Source organism: Ranitomeya imitator, chromosome 2 (genome assembly GCF_032444005.1).
Source record: "Ranitomeya imitator isolate aRanImi1 chromosome 2, aRanImi1.pri, whole genome shotgun sequence".
Classification (NCBI taxonomy): domain Eukaryota; kingdom Metazoa; phylum Chordata; class Amphibia; order Anura; family Dendrobatidae; genus Ranitomeya; species Ranitomeya imitator.
This window is the reverse complement of record NC_091283.1, coordinates 230,193,473-230,219,145: the sequence shown is the minus strand read 5'-3', so window position 1 is coordinate 230,219,145 and position 25,673 is coordinate 230,193,473. Positions and strand designations below refer to the sequence as shown.

Sequence of the window (25,673 nt, the reverse complement as noted above, 5' to 3'; positions counted from 1 at the left end):
AACTTCCCGGGACTCGATACTGAACACCTTACCAGTGATGAGGGGGGCTGCGGCTTTTCTGGCTGACGCCTCGGCCGACTCCATCAGATTAGCCGCCAGGTCAGCAGTGTTTGCTAACGCGGCCAGGCATGCCCTCTGGCTTAAGAACTGGCCAGGTGACTTGCAAACAAAACAAAATTGTGTACCATCCCCTGCGAAGGAGAATTTTTGTTCGGTTCTACCTTAGACGACATCCTGGAAAAAGCAGGGGACAGCAAAAAGTCCTTTCCCTCTCTGAGTCTCACCTCTTATCGGAAGCCCTTTCGGAACAAGAGGTTTTTCCGTAAGAACCCGGGGAGAGGCCAGGGAAAATGGGAGGATAAGAGGAACAAAAATAAGGGGTTCATCTTCAACAAAAACCCCAACGATAGCAAGAAACCTTCACAATGAAGGTTCGCCCCAGGTGGGAGGGAGACTATCTCTCTTTCTCCCAGCCTGGGAAAGGATTCCCTCCAGTCAATGGATACTGAACATCATAGAATCAGGACTGAGGTTAACATTCAAAAGATGCCCTCGTCCCTCTTTTACGATGACATCTACAAGATCTTCGGCAGAAGAGCAGTTGGCACTAGAAAACGAAGTCATCGGGTTAGTAAAGAAGGGAGTACTCCTGGAGGTTCCCCCACAAGAAAGAGGGCAAGGGTACTATTCCCCTCTATTCCTGAGGAAGAAACCAGACGGTTCCTTCAGGACCATTATAAACCTGAAAAACCTAAACGATTACCTAGAGGTTCAAGCATTCAAGATGGAAACGATAAAGTCATCTATCAAAATGCTGTTTCCTCAATGCTTCATGGTGGTCCTAGACCTGAAGGACGCATATTATCACGTCCCAATACACAAGGATCACCAGAGATTCCTCAGGATGGCGGTTCACATCAGGGGAGTCCTAAGTCACTTCCAGTTCTCAGCTCTACCATTTGGTCTAGCCATAGCCCCGAGGGTTTTCACAAAACTGATCACGGAGGTAATGGCTGACCTCAGGGAAGAAAATACCTTGATTGTACCATATCTGGACGATTTTTTTGGTGATAGGCTCCTCCCCGCAACATTGCGAGAATCAACTGGCAATAGTGATACATTCCTTAAAGGAATTAAGTTGGCTAATAAACATAGAAAAATCCAGACTAATGCCTTCTCAGGTCCAGGAGTACCTAGGTCTCACCCTGGATTCCAAAAAAATGGAATGTCGGCTCCCAGGGAACAAAATACAGAAACTAAAAAGTTTAGTATCGAGAATTCAATCTCTCCCCTCCATAACACTCCGTCAGGGTATGTCCCTCTTGGGCTCCATGACCTCTTGCATCCCCGCGGTCCAGTGGGCCCAGCTACATTCAAGAGATCTCCAATGGCAGATATTGTCAGAGCAAATCCATCTAGGGGGGCATTTAGACGGGCGGTTAACTCTCTCCTCGCACCAATCACTCTCTAACATGGTGGACATCGCAGGAAAATCTTTCCCAGGGAGTCCCATGGGTAATTCAGATCTCGAAGGTCCTGACTACGGACGCAAGCCCCTCAGGGTGGGGGGGCTCATCTGGGCGATCTAGTAGCCCAGGGCATTTGGTCTCCGACACTAGCAAACAAATCTTCCAATATGAAGGAACTTCTTGCGGTCAAATTTGCCCTTCAGGAATTCTTGGGGGTCCTTCACTCTCACCACGTAAGGGTGATGTCGGACAACCGGGTGGTGGTATCATACCTAAATCACCAAGGGGGCACCCGTTCCAAAAATCTAATGGAAGTGACCAAGTCAATCCTACAAATAGCCGAGAGCAACCTTCTATCCCTAACAAGCCTGCACATAAAGGGAGTAGACAATTACAAAGCAGACTTCCTCAGTCGGTCCAGCCTAAAACAGGGAGAATGGGAACTAAATCAGGCGATATTTACCCAGATCACAGAAAAATGGGGCGTTCCCAAAATAGATCTTTGCGAGCCACCTAAACAAAAAAGTAGTCTCCTTCTGCTCCCTATCTCCCCTGGGGAACCCAGTAGTAGTGGACGCATTTCTGATGTCTTGGGGGCACCAACTGGTCTATGCCTTCCCTCCTCTTATTCTGATTCCGGCAGTGCTGAGGAAGATTCGGGAGGACAGGGCGCTGGTCATCTTAATTGCCCCGTTCTGGCCGAAGAGACCTTGGTTCTCTTGGATGAGGAAAATGTCAATATCCGACCCGTGGGTATTACCAGACCTCCAAGATCTATTGTCACAGGGCCCAGTCCATCATCCGCATGTCAAGAACTTGCACTTGACAGCTTGGCTCTTGAAAGGAAACTATTAGAAAGCAGAGGGTTCTCTCCGGGGTTAATCTCAACTTTGTTACAAAGTAGGAAGCCGGTTACAACGAAACAGTACGGAAAGATATGGAAAAAGTTTCTTTCATCATCCGGTGTGAAAATAGGGAAAGAAATTCCCCTTAATTCCATATTAGAGTTCCTACAAAACGGGTTGGAGATGGGTTTAGCCACTAGTACCCTAAAAGTTCACGTGGCAGCATTGGGAGCCCTATTTAATTTTGATTTAGCTTCAAACAGGTGGGTCTCTAGATTCATCAGAGCAGCAGGAAGTTCGAGGCCTCTTCCAGTAAAAGTTGTTCCTCAATGGGACTTAAACTTGGTCCTTAAAGCTCTAACTAGTCCACCATTTGAACCATTACACGAAACTTCAATAAAAAAACCTGTCTCTCAAAACCGCCCTGTTAGTCACCCTCACTTCTGCCCGTAGGGTTAGCGACTTACAGGCTCTTTCAGCTAACCCCCTTACACACAATTTCTAGAGGATAGGGTCATTTTAAAAATAGACCCAGCATATCTCCCGAAGGTGGCTTCGAAGTTTCACAGGTCTCAAGAGATATCTCTCCCCTCCTTCTGTCCAAACCCTAAAAATGAGGAACAGACATTACATACACTAGATGTAAGAAGATGTCTCTTACAATACCTAGAAGTCACTAGAGAGAGTAGGGAGGATCCCTCTCTGTTTGTGTGTTTCCAGGGTCCCCGGAAGGGAAAAAAGCATCTAAAGCCACCATAGCAAGATGGATCACGGACGCCATCAGTCTTTCATACTCGGCAAGTGGAATGTCCGTTCCCGGGGAGGTCAAGGCTCACTCGACAAGGGCAGTGGCAACTTCTTGGGGCGGAGAAGGCCGGAGCTTCTATTGACCAGATATGTAGAGCTGCTACCTGGTCCTCACCATCCACATTCTATAGGCACTATAGATTGGACCTAATCTCCTCTTCAGACCTTACCTTCGGTAAAAGGGTTCTGGAAGCGGTGGTCCCTCCCTGAATGTACTGTCTATGCAAATCTCTCCGTGGTGCTGTCATGGGCGACAGAGAAAAATATAGTTCTTACCGATAACTGTATTTCTCTGAGCCCATGACGGCACCCGTACATTCCCTCCCTTCACTTGTGGGTGCACACATCAAAATAGTGCCATAGTCTATTCATAGTTTTTAAAGTCACGCGGTATCTCGTTATGCTAAACAGTTAAAACTAACAAATGTTTTTAGTAGTCTCCCATCGTTCTCTATGTAAAACAACTGATGACGGAGAGTGGTACCGCCTTTTTATCTGTAGGTTTCCTGTCCTTGGTGGGCGGATCCCCTCTCTCCGTGGTGCCGTCATGGGCTCAGAGAAATACCGTTATCGGTAAGAACTATATTTTTCCGGCACATCTCGTCCTGCTGTACACTGCCGCCCCTAAGGCCTGCCAGAGAATGCTTTTTTTCCGGCACATCTCGTCCTGCTGTACACTGCCACCCCTAAGGCCTGCCGGAGAATGCTTTTTTCTGGCACATCTCGTCCTGCTGTACACTGCCACCCCTAAGGCCTGCAGGAGAATGCTTTTTTCCGGCACATCTCGTCCTGCTGTACACTGCCGCCCCTAAGGCCTGCCGGAGAATGCCTTTTCCCGGCACATCTTGTCATGCTGCACACTGCCGCCCCTAAGGCCTGCCGGAGAAAGCCTTTTCCCAGCACATCTCGTCCTGCTGTACACTGCCGCCCCTAAGGCCTGCCGGAGAATGCTTTTTCCTGGCACGTCTCGTCCTGCTGTACACTGCCGCCCCTAAGGCCTGCCGGAGAATGCTTTTTTCCGGCACTTCTCGTCCTGCTGTCCTCTGCCGCCCCTAAGGCCTGCCGGAGAATGCTTTTTTCCGGCACTTCTCGTCCTGCTGTACTCTTCCGCCCCTAAGGCCTGCCGGAGAATGCTTTTTTCCGGCACTTTTCGTCCTGCTGTACTCTGCCGCCCCTAAGGCCTGCCGAAGAATACTTTTTCCCTGCACATCGTCTTGCTGTACACGGTCACCATCCATTTCTCCTGTCTCCTCAGCTCCAGTCTCCACCATCCTCAGTAATCGCTTCGGTCATCGGCCGGTGGTCATGCTCGGAGGGTTTCTCATCAGCTTGGGAATGATGATTGCCTCGTTTGCACGCAACGTTGTGGAGATGTACATCAGCATTGGAGTGGTGTCTGGTAAGTGGTGATCCCTCGATCAGCCTCCAGGAGGGTCAGAGATGAGGAGGACAGGAGTAATGGAGCGTTTGCTGGATGTTTCAGGTCTTGGATATTGTCTCAGCTTCCTTCCCACCGTCACAATCCTGTCGCAATACTTCGACAAGCACCGCTCGCTGGTCACCGCTGTCGCGTCCACTGGAGAATGTTTTGCTGTCTTTGCCTTTGCACCAGGTAACGTGTGACGCTTCTTTCCTTCACTGGTTGGATGGATGTGTAAGGAAGCTTTACTATTTTATTTGTGTAGCACCACCGTAAGCCACGGCGCTGTACAGGCATAATCACAGAAGCCGGAGGAAACCCACACAAATATGGGGAGCACATGGACTCCTGGCAGATGTTGTCCTTGGTGGGATCTGGACTCGGGACTTCAGCGCTACAATTCAGCAGTACTAACCACTGAGCCACCATGCAGACAAGTAAATCGTCCAGTGCTAACGACGGAGCCACCGTACTGTCCTAGAGCTAGAATGCTAACCACTGAGCCACCATGATGCCCTGTATATAGGACAGTGCTAACCACTGAGGCACCGTGCTGCCCTGTATACAGTACAGCGCTAACCAATGAGGCACCGTGCTGCTCTGTATATAGTACAGTACTAACCACTGAGCCACCATGCAGACAAGTAAATCGTACAGTGCTAACGACAGAGCCACCGTACTGTCCTAGAGCTAGAATGCTAACCACTGAGCCATCATGATGCCCTGTATATAGGACAGTGCTAACCACTAAGGCACCGTGCTGCCCTGTACATAGTACAGTGCTAACCACTGAGGCACCGTGCTGCCCTGTATATAGTACAGTGCTAACCACTGAGGCACCGTGCTGCCCTGTATATAGTACAGTGCTAACCACTGAGGCACCGTGCTGCCCTGTATATAGTACAGTGCTAACCACTGAGGCACCATGCTGCCCTGTATATATAGTACAGTGCTAAACACTGAGGCACCGTGCTGCCCTGTATATATAGTACAGTGCTAACCACTGAGGAACCGTGCTTCTCCATATAGTAGTGCTAACCACTGAGGCACTGTGCTGCCCTGTATATATAGTACAGTGCTAACCACCGAGGCACAGTGCTGCCCTGTATATATAGTACAGTGCTAACCACTGAGGCACCGTGCTGCCCTGTATATAGTACAGTGCTAACCACTGAGGCACCGTGCTGCCCTGTATATAGTACAGTGCTAACCACTGAGGCACCGTGCTGCCCTGTATATATATATAGTACAGTGCTAACCACTGAGGCACCATGCTGCCCTATATATAGTACAGTGCTAACCACTGAGCCACCATGCTTCCCTGTATATAGTACAGTAGGTCATTGGTCACCTTGATGAGTGCAGTTTCTGTCGAAATGTAGGGGGCAGAAATCGGACTGTGAAGGGTCTAGGAGAGAATGAGTGGAGAGGTAACAGGTAAGGTGGGAGTAGACCAGGCGCTCCAAGAGTTGAGATGAAGGGGAGATTGGAGACCGGTCTGTAGTTGTTTGTGCAGGATGGGTCGAGGGCGGGTTTCTTTAGTAATGGAGTAATGATAGTGTTTGAAGGAGGATAGGAAAATGCCAGAGGAGAGGGAGAGATTAAATGTTAGGTGAGTTGTGACGACTGGCGAGAGAGACTGGAGGAGATGAGAGGGAATGGGGTCGGTAGGATACCCCTCGTACAGGAGCTGGTATGAGGCCAGTCACATGCAAGGCAATGGGTCCATGAAAAAATGAATCTGCACCCGGATGACATCTGAGTGCATCCCAATTTTCACAGAATGGATTTTTTTCTTTCAAGAACAAGAAATCTGATGAGTCCTAGCACCGTGCGATCAGAATAATCTGATTTTCTCATACGTGAAACAATTCGACATCTGAATTGGCCTTTATTGGAACGTGCGCATTGTGGATTCAGACAAACCGTAAATCTAAAAAAGAATCACACGGACATCACCAAAAGGGCTGGCTATCCCAGACCCTCCTACCTTTTCAGTCTAACTAATTTTACCCTAAATTTTGTCAAATGTCTGTAACTCCGCTACAGAACATGTCATAGACATGACAAACCCAGCATTCATCTCGTCTTAACATGGGCATTCTAATGAGATCAAATATGTCATATGTGTGATGCGTCATTACAGAGAAATCCCTACTTTTTTACCTGATGGAGTTAGAAGCTCAGGTTTACCGTGATGGATAGAGGCTCTGATGGACTTTAGCAATATCTAATTAGTATTCTCTTACGCCCAGTAGTTGGCCCAATATCTTATCATATTGGAACAAAGGACTCTCATGGATTTCTGGAAACTTCTAGACATTTCTGCTAGAGGGAGATTTGAGCCTAGTCGTAAATACCTTCCTTCAATAAAACTCCCCCACATGCATTGACAAGACAGGCTCTTGCCTGAGTGAAAGGGAAGGGGGGGGGGGTTTAGCCCACCGCCTGGCTAACCAGAGAAACTAAACTTATGATATTTCATACAATATCGTGAAAGGCTGCACTTATCCCTGAATAGGCAGGTCGCAGGATGGGTACATGGAGCATCTCGGGAGGATTGGGTGCGTGGTGAGGTGGTCCCTCCTGTCAAGTGGTCTGTGGCTGACACATTCCTGACGGCGGTTTTATAGCCGTACCGGTCGAGCCATGATGTGGCTCCTGGTCCCAGAAGCTTCTCTCGGAAGGGGGCTCTCCGCTTCCAGGCTTCAGATGCTCACACCAGTGTACGGTGACTACTTCTGAGGTGACACATTCCAGGCTAGAGAAGCCAGAAACCTTCTAGTGCCTGGACGTTCATTACAGCGTGGAACTCACCAGGACAGGAGAAGCATAATGAATTCATGGACCGCATTCCGGAATGGTGCCAAAGCCAGGCACAGAAATCTATAGATTCTTCATCACTGGAACTGCTGATGGCCTGTGATGGAGGAGCAGAATCCCAGCTGTGCTGATGTACCTATGGAAATGGGCCAACAGGTCTGTGGTCCCTCCATCCTGGTGGCCGAATTATCTAGTCATTATTTTAGGACAAGGAAGAGTTCAAAACATCTTCTACCACTAAGAACACGGTTAGATGTGCCACTCGTAACGCGAAACTCGCAGAGGCATAGAAAAGCAGCCATGTGTGGATTGCGTTTCCAGGCTGGTTAATGGGGAACACTCCTCCTTCATGGTCAACATAAGAGTGATGATTAGGGAAGAGCTCTGCACGATATCTAGTCCTATTCTCCCTCAGTCTTTGACAGTATCCCATCACAAAAGACCTAGATAGGATTTAGAAACAAGCTCAGAAGAGGAAATGGATGAAGGAAATAAAATTGCTTCCTCTGTTCCATAAGATAAAAATTACTTTTTAGCACGAAATATGGATGAGTTGTTACAGGCGGTCAGAAACCCTATGAAGATTGAGGAGACCCAGGTTACCCAATTGATTCAAGAGGAGATGTTTAGGGTCCTGAGAGCAGAAAGAAAATAGTCTTTCCTGGAAATATTCATATCTGAGCTAAGATCTTGGAAGAGTGGGAAGATGTGGTGTGATAAACAAAAAAAAACCATCCTTCCCAGACAGCTTAAGATTCACCTTCCCTTTGACACTGAAGAGATTACCATTTTGGCCATCGGAATATCAATTTCTTGTAAAGAATACATCCATTCTGCTTTAGTACTCTTGAGTGTGAAGGACTATACGCATAGGCCAAAAGTTTACTTAAAAGGTCCTGGGCAGCCTCTTCAACTGATGTTCATAAAATAATCCACACTATCCATAAAGCGAGAGATGGTGAGGGAACACTTGGCTAATTTGCATTAATTTACATCTCCTAGTCCAGATGAATTACATCTTAGGGTACTGAAAGAGTTAGAGGAAATTGCAGAACCACTAGCCAGTATCATTGAAAACCGGAGAAATCCCAGAAGATTGGAAAGAGCAAATGATGTCCCCATCTTCAAAAATGGAAAGCAGACGAAGCCAGGAAATTACAGGCCAGTGAGCCTTCTATACCAGGAAAAATCTTTCAACACATTAAACAGCATGTATGTAAGTACTTGGATAAGAATGAATTGATTAACCAGAGCAAGCATGGGTAGGTAGCAAACAAGGCATGCCAGACTCCTCTAATTTCCTTCTTTGATGTAATCACTGACTGGGTGGATAAGGGAAATGCGGTAGATATAGTAAATGCGGTAGATATAGTATATATCGACTTCAGCAAAGCATTTGATAAAGTATCACGCTCTATGCTTATTGAAAAAAATCACCAAGTATGGGATTGACAAGACTATGGTTAGGTGATTCATAACTGGCCCAGTAATCGTACTCAGAGTGGTAATAAATGGTTGCACATCCAATTGGTAAAGTGTTTGAAGTGGGGTAGCACAAGGCTCTGTCCTGGCCCCATTGTGCTTCAACATTTCTTTAAATGATCTAGGGTACCGTCACACTGAAATGACGCTGCAGCGATACGACAACGATGTCGATCACTGCAGCGTCGCTGTTTGGTCGCTGGAGAGCTGTCACAGACAGCTCTCCAGCGACCAACGATCCCGAAGTCCCCTGGTAACCAGGGTAAACATCGGGTTACTAAGCGCAGGGCCGCGCTTAGTAACCCGATGTTTACCCTGGTTACCATCGTAAAAAAAAAACAAACAGTACATACTTACCTACCGCTGTCTGTCCCCGGCGCTGTGCTTTCCTGCACTGACTGTGAGCACAGCGGCCGGAAAGCACAGCGGTGATGTCACCGCTGTGCTTTCCGGCTGGCTGGCGCTGACACAGCATGCAGGAGGAGTGCAGAGAAGTAGAGCGCCGGGGACAGACAGCTGAAGGTAAGTATGTACTGTTTGTTTTTTTACGTTTACGCTGGTAACCAGGGTAAACATCGGGTTACTAAGCGCGGCCCTGCGCTTAGTAACCCGATGTTTACCCTGGTTACCAGTGAAGACATCGCTGAATCGGCGTCACACACGCCGAATCAGCGATGTCAGCGGGAGATCCAGCGACGAAAGAAAGGTTCAAACGATCTGCTACGACGTACGATTCTCAGCGGGGTCCCTGATCGCAGGAGCACGTCAGACACAGCGAGATCGTAAGGATATCGCTGGAACGTCATGAATCGTACCGTCGTAGCGATCAAAATGCCACTGTGTGGCGGTACCCTTAGATGAGGGAACTGAAGGTAAACTAATCAAATTTGCAGATAATGCAAAGCTAGGAAAGATAGAGACATTAAAGAAGACAAAGTGTTCCGAAGGCTCTAAATAAGCTTGAACAATGTGCAGTGACTAATAGAATGGTATGTAACAGGGAGAAATGCAAGATTCTACATCTGGGCAAGAAAAACGAAAATTACATCTATAGAATGGGAGGAATAAAACTAAGCAACAGCACGTGTGAAAGACTTGGGTATACTAGTAGATCACAGGCTGCACATGAGTCAACAGTGTGGTGCAGCAGCAAAAAAGGCAAACACAGTTCTAGAATGTATTAAGAGCAGCATAGAGTCTAGATCACGTGAAGTAATTATCCCCCTCTACTCCTCCCTGGTCAGGCCTCATCTGGAATACTGTGTCCAGTTCTGGGCCCCACATTTTAAAAAATACATAGAAAAACTGGAGGAAGTCCTGAGAAGAGCGACAAGGATGGTGAGTGGACTGCAAAGTACAGTGGGGGAAATAAGTATTTGATCCCTTGCTGATTTTGTAAGTTTGCCCACTGACAAAGACATTAACAGTTTATAACTTTAAGGGTAGGTTAATTTTAACATTGAGACATAGAATATCAAAAATAAAATCCAGAAAATCATTGTATAAATTATATAAATTTATTTGCATTTTGCAGTGAGAAATAAGTATTTGATCCCTCTGGCAAACAAGACTTAACCCCTTAAGCCCCGAGGGTGGTTTGCACGTTAATGACCGGGCCAATTTTTACAATTCTGACCACTGTCCCTTTATGAGGTTATAACTCTGGAATGCTTCAACGGATCTTGGCGATTCTGACATTGTTTTCTCGTGACATATTGTACTTCATTTTAGTAGTAACATTTATTCGATATAACTTGCGTTTATTTGTGAAAAAAACGGAAATTTGGCGAAAATTTTGAAAATTTCGCAATTTTCCAACTTTAAATTTTTATGCCCTTAAATCACAGAGATATGTCACGCAAAATACTTAATAAGTAACATTTCCCACATGTCTCCTTTACATCAGCACAATTTTGGAACCAAAATTTTTTTTTGTTAGGGAGTTATAAGGGTTCAAAGTTGACCAGCAATTTCTCATTTTTACAACACCATTTTTTTTTAGGGACCACATCTCATTTGATGTCATTTTGAGGGGTCTATATGATAGAAAATACCCAAGTGTGACACCATTCTAAAAACTGCACCCCTCAAGGTGCTCAAAACCACATTCAAGAAGTTTATTAACCCTTCAGGGGTTTCACAGGAATTTTTGGAATGTTTAAATAAAAATGAATATTTAACTTTTTTTCACACAAAATTTATTTCAGCTCCAATTTGTTTTATTTTACCAAGGGTAACAGGATAAAATGGATGCCAAACATTGTTGTACAATCTGTACTGAGTACGCTGATACCCCATATGTGGGGGTAAACCACTGTTTGGGCGCATGGCAGAGCTCGGAAGGGAAGGAGCGCCATTTGACTTTTAAATGCAAAATTGACAGGAATTGAGATGGGACACCATGTTGCGTTTGGAGAGCCACTGATGTGCCTAAACATTGAAACCCCCCACAAGTGACACCATTTTGGAAAGTAGACACCCTAAGGAACTTATCTAGATGTGTGGTGACCACTTTGACCCACCAATTGCTTCACAGAAGTTTATAATGCAGAGCCGTAAAAATAAAAAATCATATTTTTTCACAAAAATGATCTTTTCGCCCCCAATTTTTTATTTTCCCAAGAGTAAGAGAAGAAATTGAACCTCAAAAATTGTTGGCCAATTTGTCCTGAGTACGCTGATACCCCGTATATGGGTGTAAACCATTGTTTGGGCGTATGGCAGAGCTCGGAAGGGAAGGAGCGCCATTTTACTTTTCAATGCAAAATTGACTGGAATTGAGATGGGATGCCATGTTGCGTTTGGAGAGCCCCTGATGTGCCTAAACATTGGAACCCCTCACAAGTGACACCATTTTGAAAAGTAGACCCCTTAAGGAACTTATCTAGATGTGTGGTGAGCACTTTGACCCAACAAGTGCTTCACAGAAGTTTATAATGCAGAGCCGTAAAAATAAAAAATCTTATTTTTTCACAAAAATGATCTTTTCGCCCCCAATTTTTTATTTTCCCAAGGGTAAGAGAAGAAATTAGACCACAAAAGTTGTTGTGCAATTTGTCCTGAGTGCGACGATACCCCATATGTGGGGGTAAACCACTTTTTGGGTGCATAGCAGAGCTCGGAAGGGAAGGAGCGCCATTTGACTTTTCAATGCAAAATTGACTGGAATTAAGATGGGACGCCATGTTGGTTTGGAGAGCCCCTGATGTGCCTAAACATTAAAAACCCCCACAAGTGACACCATTTTGGAAACTAGACCCTCTAAGGAACTTATCTAGATGTGTTTTGAGAGCTTTGAACCCCCAAGTGTTTCACTACAGTTTATAACGCAGAGCCGTTAAAATAAATTTATTTTTTTTTCGCAAAAATTTTTTAGCCCCCAGTTTTGTATTTTCACAAGGGTAACATAATAAATTGGACCCCAAAAGTTGTTGTCCAATTTGTCCTGAGTACGCTGATACCCCATATGTGGGGGGGAACCACTGTTTGGGCGCATGGCAGAGCTCGGAAGGGAAGGAGCGCCATTTGGAATGCAGACTTAGATGGATTGGTCTGCAGGAGTCACGTTGCATTTGCAGAGCCCCTGATGTACCCAAACAGTAGAAACCACCCACAAGTGACCCCATATTGGAAACTAGACCTCCCATGGAACTTATCTAGATGTGTTGTGAAAACTTTGAACCCCCAAGTGTTTCACTACAGTTTACAACGCAGAGCCGTGAAAATAAAAATCCTTTTTTTTCCCACAAAAATGATTTTTAGCCCCCCAAATTTTTATTTTCCCAAGGATAACAAGAGAACTTGGACCCAAAAAGTTGTTGTCCAATTTGTCTCGAGTACGCTGATACCCCATATGTTGGGGTAAACCCCTGTTTGGGCGCACGGGAGAGCTCGGAAGTGAAGGAGCACTGTTTTACTTTTTCAATGCAGAATTGGCTGGAATTGAGATCGGACGCCATGTCGCGTTTGGAGAGCCCCTGATGTGTCTAAACAGTGGAAACCCCCCAATTATAAATGAAACCCTAATCCAAACGCACCACTAACCCTAATCCCAACTGTAACCCTAACCACACACCTAACCCAGACACACCCCTAATTCTAATCCCAACCCTAATCCCAACCGTAAATGTAATCCAAACCCTAACCCTAGCCCTAACCCTAGCCCTAACCCTAGCCCTAACCCTAACCCTAACCGGAAAATGGAAATAAATACATTTTTTTTAATTTTATTATTTTTCCCTAAGGCTAGGTTCACATTGCGTTAGGGAAATCCGTTTAGCACTAGCGGATTGCGCTAACACAATGTCTTTTTAGGTGTCGTGTTTAGTGGTCGCGTTAACGTCCCCGCTCTGGAAGATCGGGGATCGGACCTCGGGCGCGCCGCGGACGCTGCAAGCAGCGTCTGAGGCGCGCCACAAAAGAATGGCACCTTGCTAGCGCGAGCCGAAAATGGCACGCTCTAGCGATGCGCTACACCTGAAAATCACATTGCTGTCAATGGTTGTGCTAACGGACCCGTTGCACGGCGTTAATTGTGACATTTTCGCCGTGCAACGCTGTCCGTTAGCGTTAACCCATTAACGCAATGTGAACCTAGCCTAACTAAGGGGGTGATGAAGGGGGGTTTGATTTACTTTTATAGCGAGTTTTTTAGCGGATTTTTATGATTGGCAGCCGTCACACACTAAAAGACGCTTTTTATAGCAAAAAAGTTTTTGCGTCTCCACATTTTGAGACCTATAATTTTTCCATATTTTGGTCCACAGAGTCATGTGAGGTCTTGTTTTTTGCGGGACGAGTTGACGTTTTTATCGGTTACATTTTCGGACACGTGACAGTTTTTGATCGCTTTTTATTCCGATTTTTTTTGTGAGGCAGAATGACCAAAAACCAGCTATTCATGAATTTCTTTTGGGGGAGGCGTTTATACCGTTCCGCGTTTGGTAAAATTGATGAAGCAGTTTTATTCTTCGGGTCAGTACGATTACAGCGACACCTCATTTATATCATTTTTTTTATGTTTTGGCGCTTTTATACGATAAAAGCTATTTTATAGAAAAAATAATTATTTTGGCATCGCTTTATTCAGAGGACTATAACTTTTTTATTTTTTTGGTTATGATGCTATATGGCGGCTCGTTTTTTGCGGGACAAGATGACGTTTTCAGAGGTAACATGGTTATTTATATCCGTCTTTTTGATCGCGTGTTATTCCACTCTTTGTTCAGCGTTATGATAATAAAGCGTTGTTTTTTGGCTCGTTTTTTTTTTTTTTTTTCTTACGGTGTTCACTGAAGGGGTTAACTAGTGGGCCAGTTTTATAGGTCGGGTCGTTACGGACGCGGCGATACTAAATATGTGTACTTTTATTGTTTTTTTTTTATGTAAAGAAATGTATTTATGGGAATAATATTTTTTTTTTTCTGCTTTATTTAGGAATTTTTTTTTTATTTTTTTTTTTACAAGTGTGGAAATTTTTTTTTTTACTTTTTCACTTTGTCCCAGGGGGGGACATCACAGATCACCGATATGACAGTGTGCACAGCACTCTATCAGATCGGTGATCTGACATACAGCCGGGCAGGATTAGAGCTGCAGCTGCAGCCTGATCCTGACCCGGAAGTGCTCCCTGCAGGACCCGGATGCAGCCCGGCGGCCATTTTGGATCCGGGGACTGCAGGGAGAAGACGCTCGGTACACGGTGAGCACATCACCGTGTACCGATCGTCTCAGGGAAGCCCGCAGGGAGCCCCCTCCCTGCGCGATGCTTCCCTGCACCGCCGGCACACCGCGATCATCTTTGATCGCGGTGTGCCGGGGGTTAATGTGCCGGGAGCGGTCCGTGACCGCTCCTGGCACATAGTGCCGGATGTCAGCTGCGATAGGCAGCTGACACCCGGCCGCGATCGGCCGCGCTCCCCCCGTGAGCGCGGCCGATCGCATATGACGTACTATCCCGTCCATGGGAATTAAGTCCCAGGTCACCTGGACGGGATAGTACGTCATATGGGATTAAGGGGTTAATACTTGGTGGTAAAACCCTTGTTGGCAAGCCCAGCAGTCAGACGTTTTTTGTGGTTGATGATGAGGTTTGCGCACATGTCAGGAGGAATTTTGCTCCACTCCTCTTTGCAGATCATTAAGATTTTGAGGCTGTCGCTTGGCAACTCGGAGCTTCAACTCCCTCCATAAGTTTTCTATGGGAATAAGGTCTGGACACTGGCTAGGCCACTCCATTACCTTAATGTGCTTCTTTTTGAGCCACTCATTTGTTACCTTGGCTGTATGTTTTGGGTCATTATCTTGCTGGAAGACCCAGCCACAGCCCATTTTTAATGTCCTGGAGGAGGGAAGGAGGTTGTCACTCAGGATTTTGCGGTACATGGCTCAATCCATTCTCCCATTGATGCGGTGAACTAGTCCTGTGCCATTAGCAGAGAAATACCCCCAAAACATAATGTTTCCACCTCCATGCTTGACAGTGGGGACGGTGTTCTTTTGGTCATAGGCAGAATTTCTCTTCCTCCAAACACGATGAGTTGGGTTAATGCCAAAGACCTCAATTTTTGTCTCATCTGACCAATAGCACCTTCTCCCAATCACTCACAGAATCCTCCAGGTGTTCATTGGTAAACTTCAGACGGCCTGCACATGTGCCTTCTGGAGCAAGGGGACCTTGTGGGCACTGCAGGATTTTAAACCTTTACGACGTAATGTGTTACCAATGGTTTTCTTGGTGACTGTGGTCCCAGGTGTCTTGAGATCATTAACCAGTTCCCCTGTGTAGTTTTAGGCTGATCTCTCACCTTCCTCATTATCAAGCATACAACATGAGGTGAGATTTTACATGGTGCCCCTGATCGATGTCGCTTGACAGTCATTTTGTATTTCTTCCATTTTCTTACTACTGCACCAACAGTTGTCTCCTTCTCACCCAGCATCTTGCTTATGGTTTTGTAGCCCATTCCAGCTTTGTGCAGGTCTATGATCTTGTCCCTGACATCCTTGTAAAGCTTTTTGGTCTTACCCATGTTGTAGAGGTTAGAGTGTAGGAAAAACAAAATCCAGCTCACCATACCGACATTCCCAGGAGCTCGGAGCACGGAACCGCTGTGTCAGGGCGTGGACGAACAGGAAAGAGAAGGAGATCCAGCTCAACGAAATAGTGAAAAATCCATAGTTTATTTCACTTAAAATATAGTGAAAGGACAAAACATCAGCATACAGAAAAATTAAAACCAAAGTCAACGCGTTTCCGGTGACTAAGCACCCTTAATCATGATACCTGGTACAAGACATGACTATACTTTTATGCTAGTATCCGGTCATCACTCCGGTGTTGCAATTGGTAGAATTGTCTAATCAAACAAAAATAGACACACATGATAATGGAAGCAAGACAAGCTTGATGGAAAGACAAAAACAGGTGTTTTAACTAAACAGAAATGCAGAGAAAACAAAAATGGCACAAAATACAAAAACTATATGCAAAATAATAATAACATTACAATAATCATTGAATAAATCCAAGAATATGATAGTAAAATAGTATGTACAGTGTCATATGTCGTGAACCCACATAACAATATAGAAAGAAACCATATTAGTCTACATAGACACAAACTCATGTGAGTTCTTAAGAAAATAAGACATACATGTAAATCTCATAATGAATAGAACTATAAAATTCCCTAGTACCTTTGAAAATAGCGAGCTCACAGACAACCATAGATGGAAAAACAGAACAATCAATGGCAGGAATCTCCCAAGCAGGGAGCTGTAGCAGCCAAACTAGGTTGGAGCAAATAGGTAAAAGCACAGCTGCAGATGCCGTGACAATGTAACAGCGGCCGGCAAGCAAGGGGAAAAAAAAAAAAAAAAAAAGGGGAGGCAAATTGATAGCTATTAGCCTCACAAAGGAGTCATTAATTATACGGGAAATGTAAACTACAAATTTAGTTAGTACTAGATGGCAAAAGAGCAACTTCATAGTTTGTAAACCCTCAGAACACTAATAGAGCATGAGATCTTTCCTTTTGTTTAAACCATGTGGAATTCTTGTTCCGAGTTTAAAGATCCACCATGATTCCCTGTTTCTCAGGGTCACCTCGATGTCTCCTCCTCTAAATGGTTTATGAATTTTTTCAATTGCATAAATTTTAAGTGACTCAAGGTTAGATTGATGATGGTTAATAAAGTGTTGTGAAACTTGTGAAATATTCCTATTGACACTAATATTTTCAGCATCATAAATATGTTCACGAATACGTGTTTTTAAAGACCGTATGGTACTCCCCACGTATTTAAGATGGCATGCCATGCACTCCATGATGTATACCACATTTTTAGTGTTACAATTCATGAAAGTCTTGATGGGATAAACGTTTTGATTACTGGCATCAGTGAAATTATAGCATTTACCAGAGAATTTGAAAGTTTTACATGCCATCGCACCACATTTAAAGAAGCCTTTTGTGCTGAGCCAATGAGAAGGTTGTGCAGAGTGGGCATGAAGAGAACTCGGAGATAGACTAGAGCCTAAAGAGGGGGCTCTTCTAGACACAATTCTGTATCCATTACTCAAAATTTGGGCTATATCAGCATCTTCCTTAAGAATGGTCAAATTATTAGTCAATATTTTTCTGATAGCATTAAATTGATTACTGTACTGGAAGACCACAGTGATTGGATTTTGAGGAGATAAATTTTGATTTCGTTTACTATGAAAACGAGGTCGTCGAGCGACAATTTTTTCTGCTCTTTTTAAATGCCAGTCACTGTAGCCTCTCTGCACAAGTCTGCCCTTTATGCCCTCGATCTCTTGGGAATAATCTTCCAATGTGCTACAATTACGTTTTGCTCTTACCATCTCCCCTATAGGGATACTTTTAATAGTATGTTTAGGGTGGTGACTGTTTGCACGCAATATTGTATTCCCTGCTGTGGTTTTCCGAAAAGTAGAAGTAACAATCGGGGTATTGGGTATCCCCTTTAGTTTTAAATCTAGAAACTCTATACACGTGTGGTCTTGACGTGAAATAAATTTAAGATTGAATGGATTGTAATTTAGATAGTTTGTTAAATCCTGTACGGTAGATACATCAGAACTCCAGATAAATATCAGGTCATCAATGTATCTACCGTACCATCGTATACAGTCTTTAAATGGATTCTCATCATTATATATATATATATATATATATATATATATATATATATATATATATATATATATATATATATATATATATATATATATATATATATATATATATAACATTCTTCCCACCAACTCATGACCAAATTGGCAATGGAAGGTGAGTATTTGGCACCCATTGAGACACCACTGGTTTGCATGAAATATATTTGGTTAAAACAAAAGAAATTTGTAGTCATGAGAAAAGAAGTGACCTCTATGACATAAGACTGTAAATCTATGGAAAAATCACTATACTTTTGCATGTGGAATTTAAGAGCAAATATCGCCACTTCATGTGGTATAGAGGTATATAACGAGGTGACATCTGAAGTGATCCAAGAGAAATTAGATTGCCATATAAACCCCTCCATGAAATTCAGGACATCGGTACTATCCCTAAGGTGCCCAGGTGTTCTCTGGAGGAGCAGATCTAACCACTCTCCCAGCCTCTCACCCAGAGACCCAATACCCGACACGATCGGCCTCATGGGTGGTGGGTACAAGTTTTTGTGGGTCTTAGGCAAGGCATACAGAATTGGAGTTACTGGATTAGCTACCTTGAGATAGTCACTTTCTTTTTTGTTAAAAAAAACCCATACTGAACCCTTCATCTATAAGATTAAAAATTCTGTTCTGTATTAGTGCAGTAGGGTTAGTGGACAGACGCTTGTACACAGTCAGATCTGTAAGCATATCATTGACCCAGGTGATGTAATTAGCCTTATCCATCACAACAACTGACCCACCCTTGTCAGAGTTTTTAATGACAAGGTCATCATTATTTTGTAGTTCCTGTAAAGGTACCGTCACACTAGACGATATCGCTAGCGATCCGTGACGTTGCAGCGTCCTCGCTAGCGATATCGTCCAGTGTGACAGGCAGCAGCGATCAGGCCCCTGCTGTGCTGTCGCTGGTCGGGGAAGAAAGTCCAGAACTTTATTTCGTCGCTGGACTCCCCGCAGACATCGCTGAATCGGCGTGTGTGACACCGATTCAGCAATGTCTTCACTGGTAACCAGGGTAAACAGCGGGTATCTAAGCGCAGGGCCGCGCTTAGTAACCCGATGTTTACCCTGGTTACCATCCTAAAAGTAAAAAAAACAAACAGTACATACTTACCTACCGCCGTCTGTCCTCCAGCGCTGTGCTCTGCACTCCTCCTGTACTGGCTGTGAGCGCCGGTCAGCCGGAAAGTACAGCGGTGACGTCACCGCTCTGCTTTCCGGCCGCTGTGCTCACACAGACAGTACAGGAGGAGTGCAGAGCACAGCGCTGGAGGACAGACGGCTGTAGGTAAGTATGTACTGTTTGTTTGTTTTTTTTTACTTTTAGGATGGTAACCAGGGTAAACATCGGGTTACTAAGCGCGGCCCTGCGCTTAGTTACCCAATGTTTATCCTGGTTACCGGCATTGTTGGTCGCTGGAGAGCGGTCTGTGTGACAGCTCTCCAGCGACCAAACAGCGACCCGGATCGTTGTCGGTATCGCTGCAGCGTCGCTAAGTGTGACGGTACCTTAATGCCTTCTGTAGCCTAGGTTTAAGGTTACTACTGTGCAAGCGTGTATTACGCACACTTTCAGAAAGGCTCCTCAACTGAGACTCTATCACATTTTGGAATCTGTCCATGGCAGGTTTGCGTGCCTGAACAGGATAGTAATGAGGATTAGGCACTTTAATTATATTTTTAGGAATGAATGAATCTACATTAGCCTCTAAACTTTCTTCCTGTAAATCTGATAGACACATAAGTGACAGTTGGTCTGAAAAATCGAGAGACCTGAAATCATTACTTTGGGGGTCGATGTTACATTTTTTTCTCTGTTGAATCATCCTTGAAATGCAATTTGAGAGCAATATTTCTAATAAATCTGTTCACATCACAAATTGTGGAAAAAAGATCAAAATTGCAACTTGGTACAAAGTTAAGACTGTGATAAGAGTTCTAATTGGTCATCTGTAAGGGAAAAGGAAGACATGTTAACAACATTAAAATGTCCTAACGTTGACGTCTGAGATGATATCTCGAAGGATTTCTGTTTACTTCGATGTTTCCTTCCTTTTCTTCGATAGACCTTCTTCTGTTGACAAATGGGGGTTTGCTTTTCTTGAAATAGGAGTTTTTTGCACTCTGTGCGGGTTCAAAATCTGAGTCTTCTGTGACTCCAGTTGAAGTGTCCAGATCAGACGAACTAAAGGTGACCTGTCTCCGCATGCGATTTCTGTAAGTGCGGTTTCTGTGGGGTTTTAAGATAGATTTATGCGGTTGATTCATTTTATCCCACCTCCCCCACTCATAAACCTGATCATCGGCATAGTCATAAAGGTCCCGATCCAGCTTGCGTTTCTTCATATCCATGATGGTTTCTTCCGCTTTGGAAATTTTAGAGTTACTGGTGTTAATAAACTCATCAAATTGTGCCGATGTCATTTTATCCTTTGCCTCCTTGGTCATAGTTTCAATATCTTGTTGCAGTTGGATCAGAGAAATGTCCTCATATTGCACTATCAGGGCAATTAATTTCAACGAACAATCAGATAGAATTGTGTTCCATTCTTGAACAAAGGTATTGGAAAACACAGTATTAGGAATTTTTTTCTTCACTCTCAGCCCTCTTGGGATGACATTTTTCTCTTTATAGTTTTTCAAAGAGCTGAGATCCCACCAAAGGCGATTTTCTTTGAGCATCTAATATATAATTGCCTAGAATACTACTTCCTGCAATTTGTGCCAACTTCCGTGGCTTTGTCCGGAGCTAATGTCCGGAGCTAATGTCCGGAGCTAATGTCCGGAGATTAATTGCCTAGAATACTACTTCCTGCAATTTCTGCCAACTTCCGTGGCTTTGTCCGGAGCTAATGTGCGGAGATAATGTCCGGAGCTAATGTCCGGAGATAAGTGACGTCAACAGTGTCCAGTGTCTGATTGGTCGCTCGCAGCAGGCGGCAACCAATCAGAAACGTGCCGTACTGTGACACACTCCGTCCGCCATTTTGGTGTGATTTTTGAATTTTTACCTCACAGCAAGTTTCTACTGCGTGGAGGCGGGCCCAGTGACGTTGCTCTTCAAGCTCCTGCCGAATTTCGTCAAAAAAATGATAATACCATTTACCAAAACTATATATATATTTAGTTGTGAAGTGGTTCAGTGACATTTTCACACCAATTTTGAACTTTTGTTTGGTGTTTTCTCCATATACTGCCTATTATTTTTGTTCTTTCTTACTATTATTTATTAATTGTATTATTCTTACATTTGAATAAATAAAGTATATATGGATTCTAGACTCCCGATTCTTTAGAATCGGGCTGCCATCTAGTTGAAGATAATAAATTATCAAGTAGTCCATCCTTGTTACTGGTCGTTGGAGTTTCCTCCGTAGCCAGCGATGCAAACAGTTTCTCTGCTTTGTTTTGTCTTTTTGACATGTCCATTTTATGACCTCAAAATCAATTATGCTGATGTTTAGAGTGAGAAAAATCCTTTTGCCAAAGTTATATATGTATAGGGAGTCCAGGCGAGCACGGAGACACGACTTTCATGAATCAAGACTTTCATGAATTGTAACACTAAAAATGTGGTATACATCATGGAATGCATGGCATGCCATCTTAAATACGTGGGGAGTACCATACGGTCTTTAAAAACACGTATTCGTGAACATATTTATGATGCTGAAAATATTAGTGTCAATAGGAATATTTCACAAGTTTCACAACACTTTATTAACCATCATCAATCTAACCTTGAGTCACTTAAAATTTATGCGATTGAAAAAATTCATAAACCATTTAGAGGAGGAGACATTGAGGTGACCCTGAGAAACAGGGAATCATGGTGGATCTTTAAACTCTGAACAAGAATTCCACATGGTTTAAACAAAAGGAAAGATCTCATGCTCTATTAGTATTCTGAGGGTTTACAAACTATGAAGTTGCTCTTTTGCCATCTAGTACTAACTAAATTTGTAGTTTACATTTCCCGTAGAATTAATGACTCCTTTGTGAGGCTAATAGCTATCAATTTGCCTCCCTTTTTTTTTTTTTCCCCTTGCTTGCCGGCCGCTGTTACATTGTCACGGCATCTGCAGCTGTGCTTTTACCTATTTGCTCCAACCTAGTTTGGCTGCTACAGCTCCCTGCTTGGGAGATTCCTGCCATTGATTGTTCTGTTTTTCCATCTATGGTTGTCTGTGAGCTCGCTATTTTCAAAGGTACTAGGGAATTTTATAGTTCTATTCATTGAGATTTACATGTATGTCTTATTTTCTTAAGAACTCACATGAGTTTGTGTCTATGTAGACTAATATGGTTTCTTTCTATATTGTTATGTGGGTTCACGACATATGACACTGTACATACTATTTTACTATCATATTCTTGGATTTATTTAATGATTATTGTATTGTTATTATTATTTTGCATATAGTTTTTGTATTTTGTGCTATTTTTGTTTTCTCTGCATTTCTGTTTAGTTAAAACACCTGTTTTTGTCTTTCCATCAAGCTTGTCTTGCTTCCATTATCATGTGTGTCTATTTTTGTTTGATTAGACAATTCCACCAATTGCAACACCGGAGTGATGACCGGATACTAGCATAAAAGTATAGACATGTCTTGTACCAGGTATCATGATTAAGGGTGCTTAGTCACCGGAAACGCGTTGACTTTGGTTTTAATTTTTCTCTATGCTGATGTTTTGTCCTTTCACTATATTTTAAGTGAAATAAACGATGGATTTTTCACTATTTCCTTGAGCTGGATCTCCTTCTCTTTCCTAGAGGTTAGAGTCTGACTGATTAATTGAGTCTGTGGACAGGAGTCTGTTATAAAGGTGACTATGTAAGACAGCTGTCTTTAATAGAGATGGGTGGACACCTGGATGATCGGGTCCTGCCGAACTGTTACAAAAAGTGCAGAACAGTACCCGAACCCAGACCCCATTCACTTAAATGGGGGGGCCCGAACATCCAGTGTTTGCTGCACTGTAATGTGTAAGACAGTGTGGCAAACTCCACTTCTGATCAGGGGTGAAATCCTCCCTGCTGGTCAGAGCCGCGGTTCCCACACTTTCAATTGACAGCTGTGATTGGAGATATACAGGTTACCTCCGGTCACTGGTGTCAGCTGATAGGACAACTGCTCCCATCATCCGACACCTACAGCCGCTAATAACAGCGAGAACAGGAGCTGGTGATGGGAGTATTCATCAGCCGCTCCTACCCTGTAAATAAATATGGGGTTCCCCTATATTTTTGTTAATCAGCCAGGCAAAACTCACAATTGGGGGCTGCAACCCTCAGCTGTCAGCTTCAGCGAGGCTGGTTATCAAGAGTAGAGGGGTCCCCATGCCATATTTTTTTTTATTTAAATAAATATATATTATTATTATTATTTATTTATTTATTTTTAAAGGTGTTTTTGACAACCAGCCTTGCTAAAGCAGACAGCTGGGGGCTGGTATTCTCAGGCTGGTGAGGGGCCATGGATATTGCCCCTCCCCAACCCCCCCCCCCCCATGGAAGAAGAACTCGCCACCTCTCGTGGCCGCCTGTTCCACTCATTGATCACCCTAAGGCTATGTGCACACGTTAAGGATTTTTCACGTTTTTTTTTTTCGTGGCTTTTCACTATAAAACCGCAAAAAAGCATACATTAAGCGTCCTATTAGAATGCAATCCGCCCTTTTTGTGCACACGTTGCGTTTTTTTTCGGCGGCGGAATCTCATTCTGGAAAAATATGCAGCATGTTCATTCTTTGTGCGGAATCGCGGGGATTCCGCACACATAAGAATGCATTGATCCGCTTACTTTCCGAATGGGGCTATGCCCACCATGTGGGAAGTAAGCGGATCATGTGCGGTTGGTACCCAGGGGTGGAGAAGAGGAGACCCTCCTCCGGTCCCTGGGAACCATATAATTGTTTAAAAAAAAAAAAAAAAAAATTTAAAAAATCGTGATACTCACCTTCTGGCGTCCCTTGCAGCGTTCCCGCTCCTCACGATGCTTCCGTTCCCAGAGATGCTTTGCGGCAATCACCTGTGATGGCGTAGCGGTCTCACATGATGCTACGTCATCTGGGGTCATTGCCTCTAGGCATTATTGGGAGGAGCGGAAGTCTGCCGGGGACGCTGGAAGGTGAGAATATCACGATTTATAATTTATTATTTTTAACATTAGATCTTTTCACTATTGATGCTGCATAGGCCGCGTCCATAGTAAAAAGTTGGTCACACTTGTCAAACACTATGTTTGTGTGACCAACCTGTCAATCAGTTTTCCAAGCGATGCTACAGATGGCTTGGAGAACGCTAGCATTCTGCAAGCTAATTACGCTTGTAAAACGCTAGTGTTTAGCAGGAAAACGGACGGACGCCAAACTTTACTGCTCAGGTTCGCTCATCTCTAGTCTTTTAATGCAGTTGATAGGAGCGTCTAACTGGTCTGTAGGAGGCAGAATTCTTAATGGTTGGTAGAGGATCAAATACTTATTTCTCACTGCAAAATGCAAATAAATGTATATCATTTATACAATGTGATTTTTCTGGATTTTATTTTTGATATTCTATCTGTGTTAAAATTAACCTACGCTTAAAATTATAAACTGTTCATGTCTTTGTCATTGGGCAAACTTACAACATAGGCAAGGGATCAAATACTTATTTCCTCCACTGTGTGTCCTATGAGGAAGAGTTAAAGGATCTGTGAATGTTTAGCTGCAAAAAAATATGGCTAAGTGCAAATATCTGAAGGGCTGTCACATTATTATTATTATTATTATTATTTATTGTTATAGCGCCATTTATTCCATGGCGCTTTATATGTGAGGAGGGGTATACATAATAAAAACAAGTACAATAATCTTGAACAATACAAGTCATAACTGGTACAGGAGGAGAGAGGACCCTGCCCGCGAGGGCTCAATCTACAAGGGATGGGTGAGGATAGAGCTGGTCATGCAGCGGTTTGGTCGATCAGTGGTTACTGCAGGTTGTAGGCTTGTCGGAAGAGGTGGGTCTTCAGGTTCTTTTTGAAGGTTTCGATGGTAGGTGAGAGTCTGATGAGTTGTGGTAGAGAGTTCCAGAGTAGGGGTGATGCGCGAGAGAAATCTTGAAAAAGAGTGGTGGTAGCCAACGGCAGACAATATCTATAGACTCGCATCTGGGAAAATATTAATTGAAGTATAAAGAATCTATAATAAAGTATTCCCAGTAAGACTTATTCTGCCCTAGTAGCGGATAAAGACAGTTATCAATAAACTATATACTAGAAGAGGAAATGAATCCAAAAACGATAACTTTATGTCTTATTAATAAAATTGCTTTATTCGAGTGCAAGGCAAAGAGACAGTGATGACAATAGCGTCATCCAATACATAAAAACAGCCAGTGCATATGGGACACTAAGACAGCTGCTTGCCAACCCATACTAGAAAAGTAATACGCCATATAAGCATAGAGGGTTAAAGTTACAGGGCCAATGGGGGAAAGAATTCCAGTGAAACTAGACTAATTATACAAAAAACCGCCATAGATTATAGGACAGTATCATATCCAACATGTCACATAACATCATGTAATAATTAGAACTAGGCAGAGCGGAAAAAAGTTAATACATCACCCCAAAGAA

At 43.6% G+C, this 25,673-nt stretch overlaps 1 protein-coding gene across 6 annotated transcripts in view; it reads left to right on the top strand.

The window, feature by feature from the left end:
• SLC16A6 (solute carrier family 16 member 6) overlaps positions 1-25,673 on the top strand; it is a 71,841-nt gene that overhangs the window by 32,276 nt on the left and 13,892 nt on the right. For 5 of the 6 annotated variants that reach the window (XM_069748682.1, XM_069748681.1, XM_069748683.1 and 2 more), the window contains exons 3-4: positions 4,377-4,520; positions 4,605-4,733. In XM_069748682.1, coding sequence (XP_069604783.1) covers positions 4,377-4,520; positions 4,605-4,733 — 273 coding nt within the window. Of the gene's footprint in view, positions 1-3,460; positions 3,695-4,376; positions 4,521-4,604; positions 4,734-25,673 lie in introns of those variants that run through there. The other variant, XM_069748686.1, reaches the window with a different exon arrangement.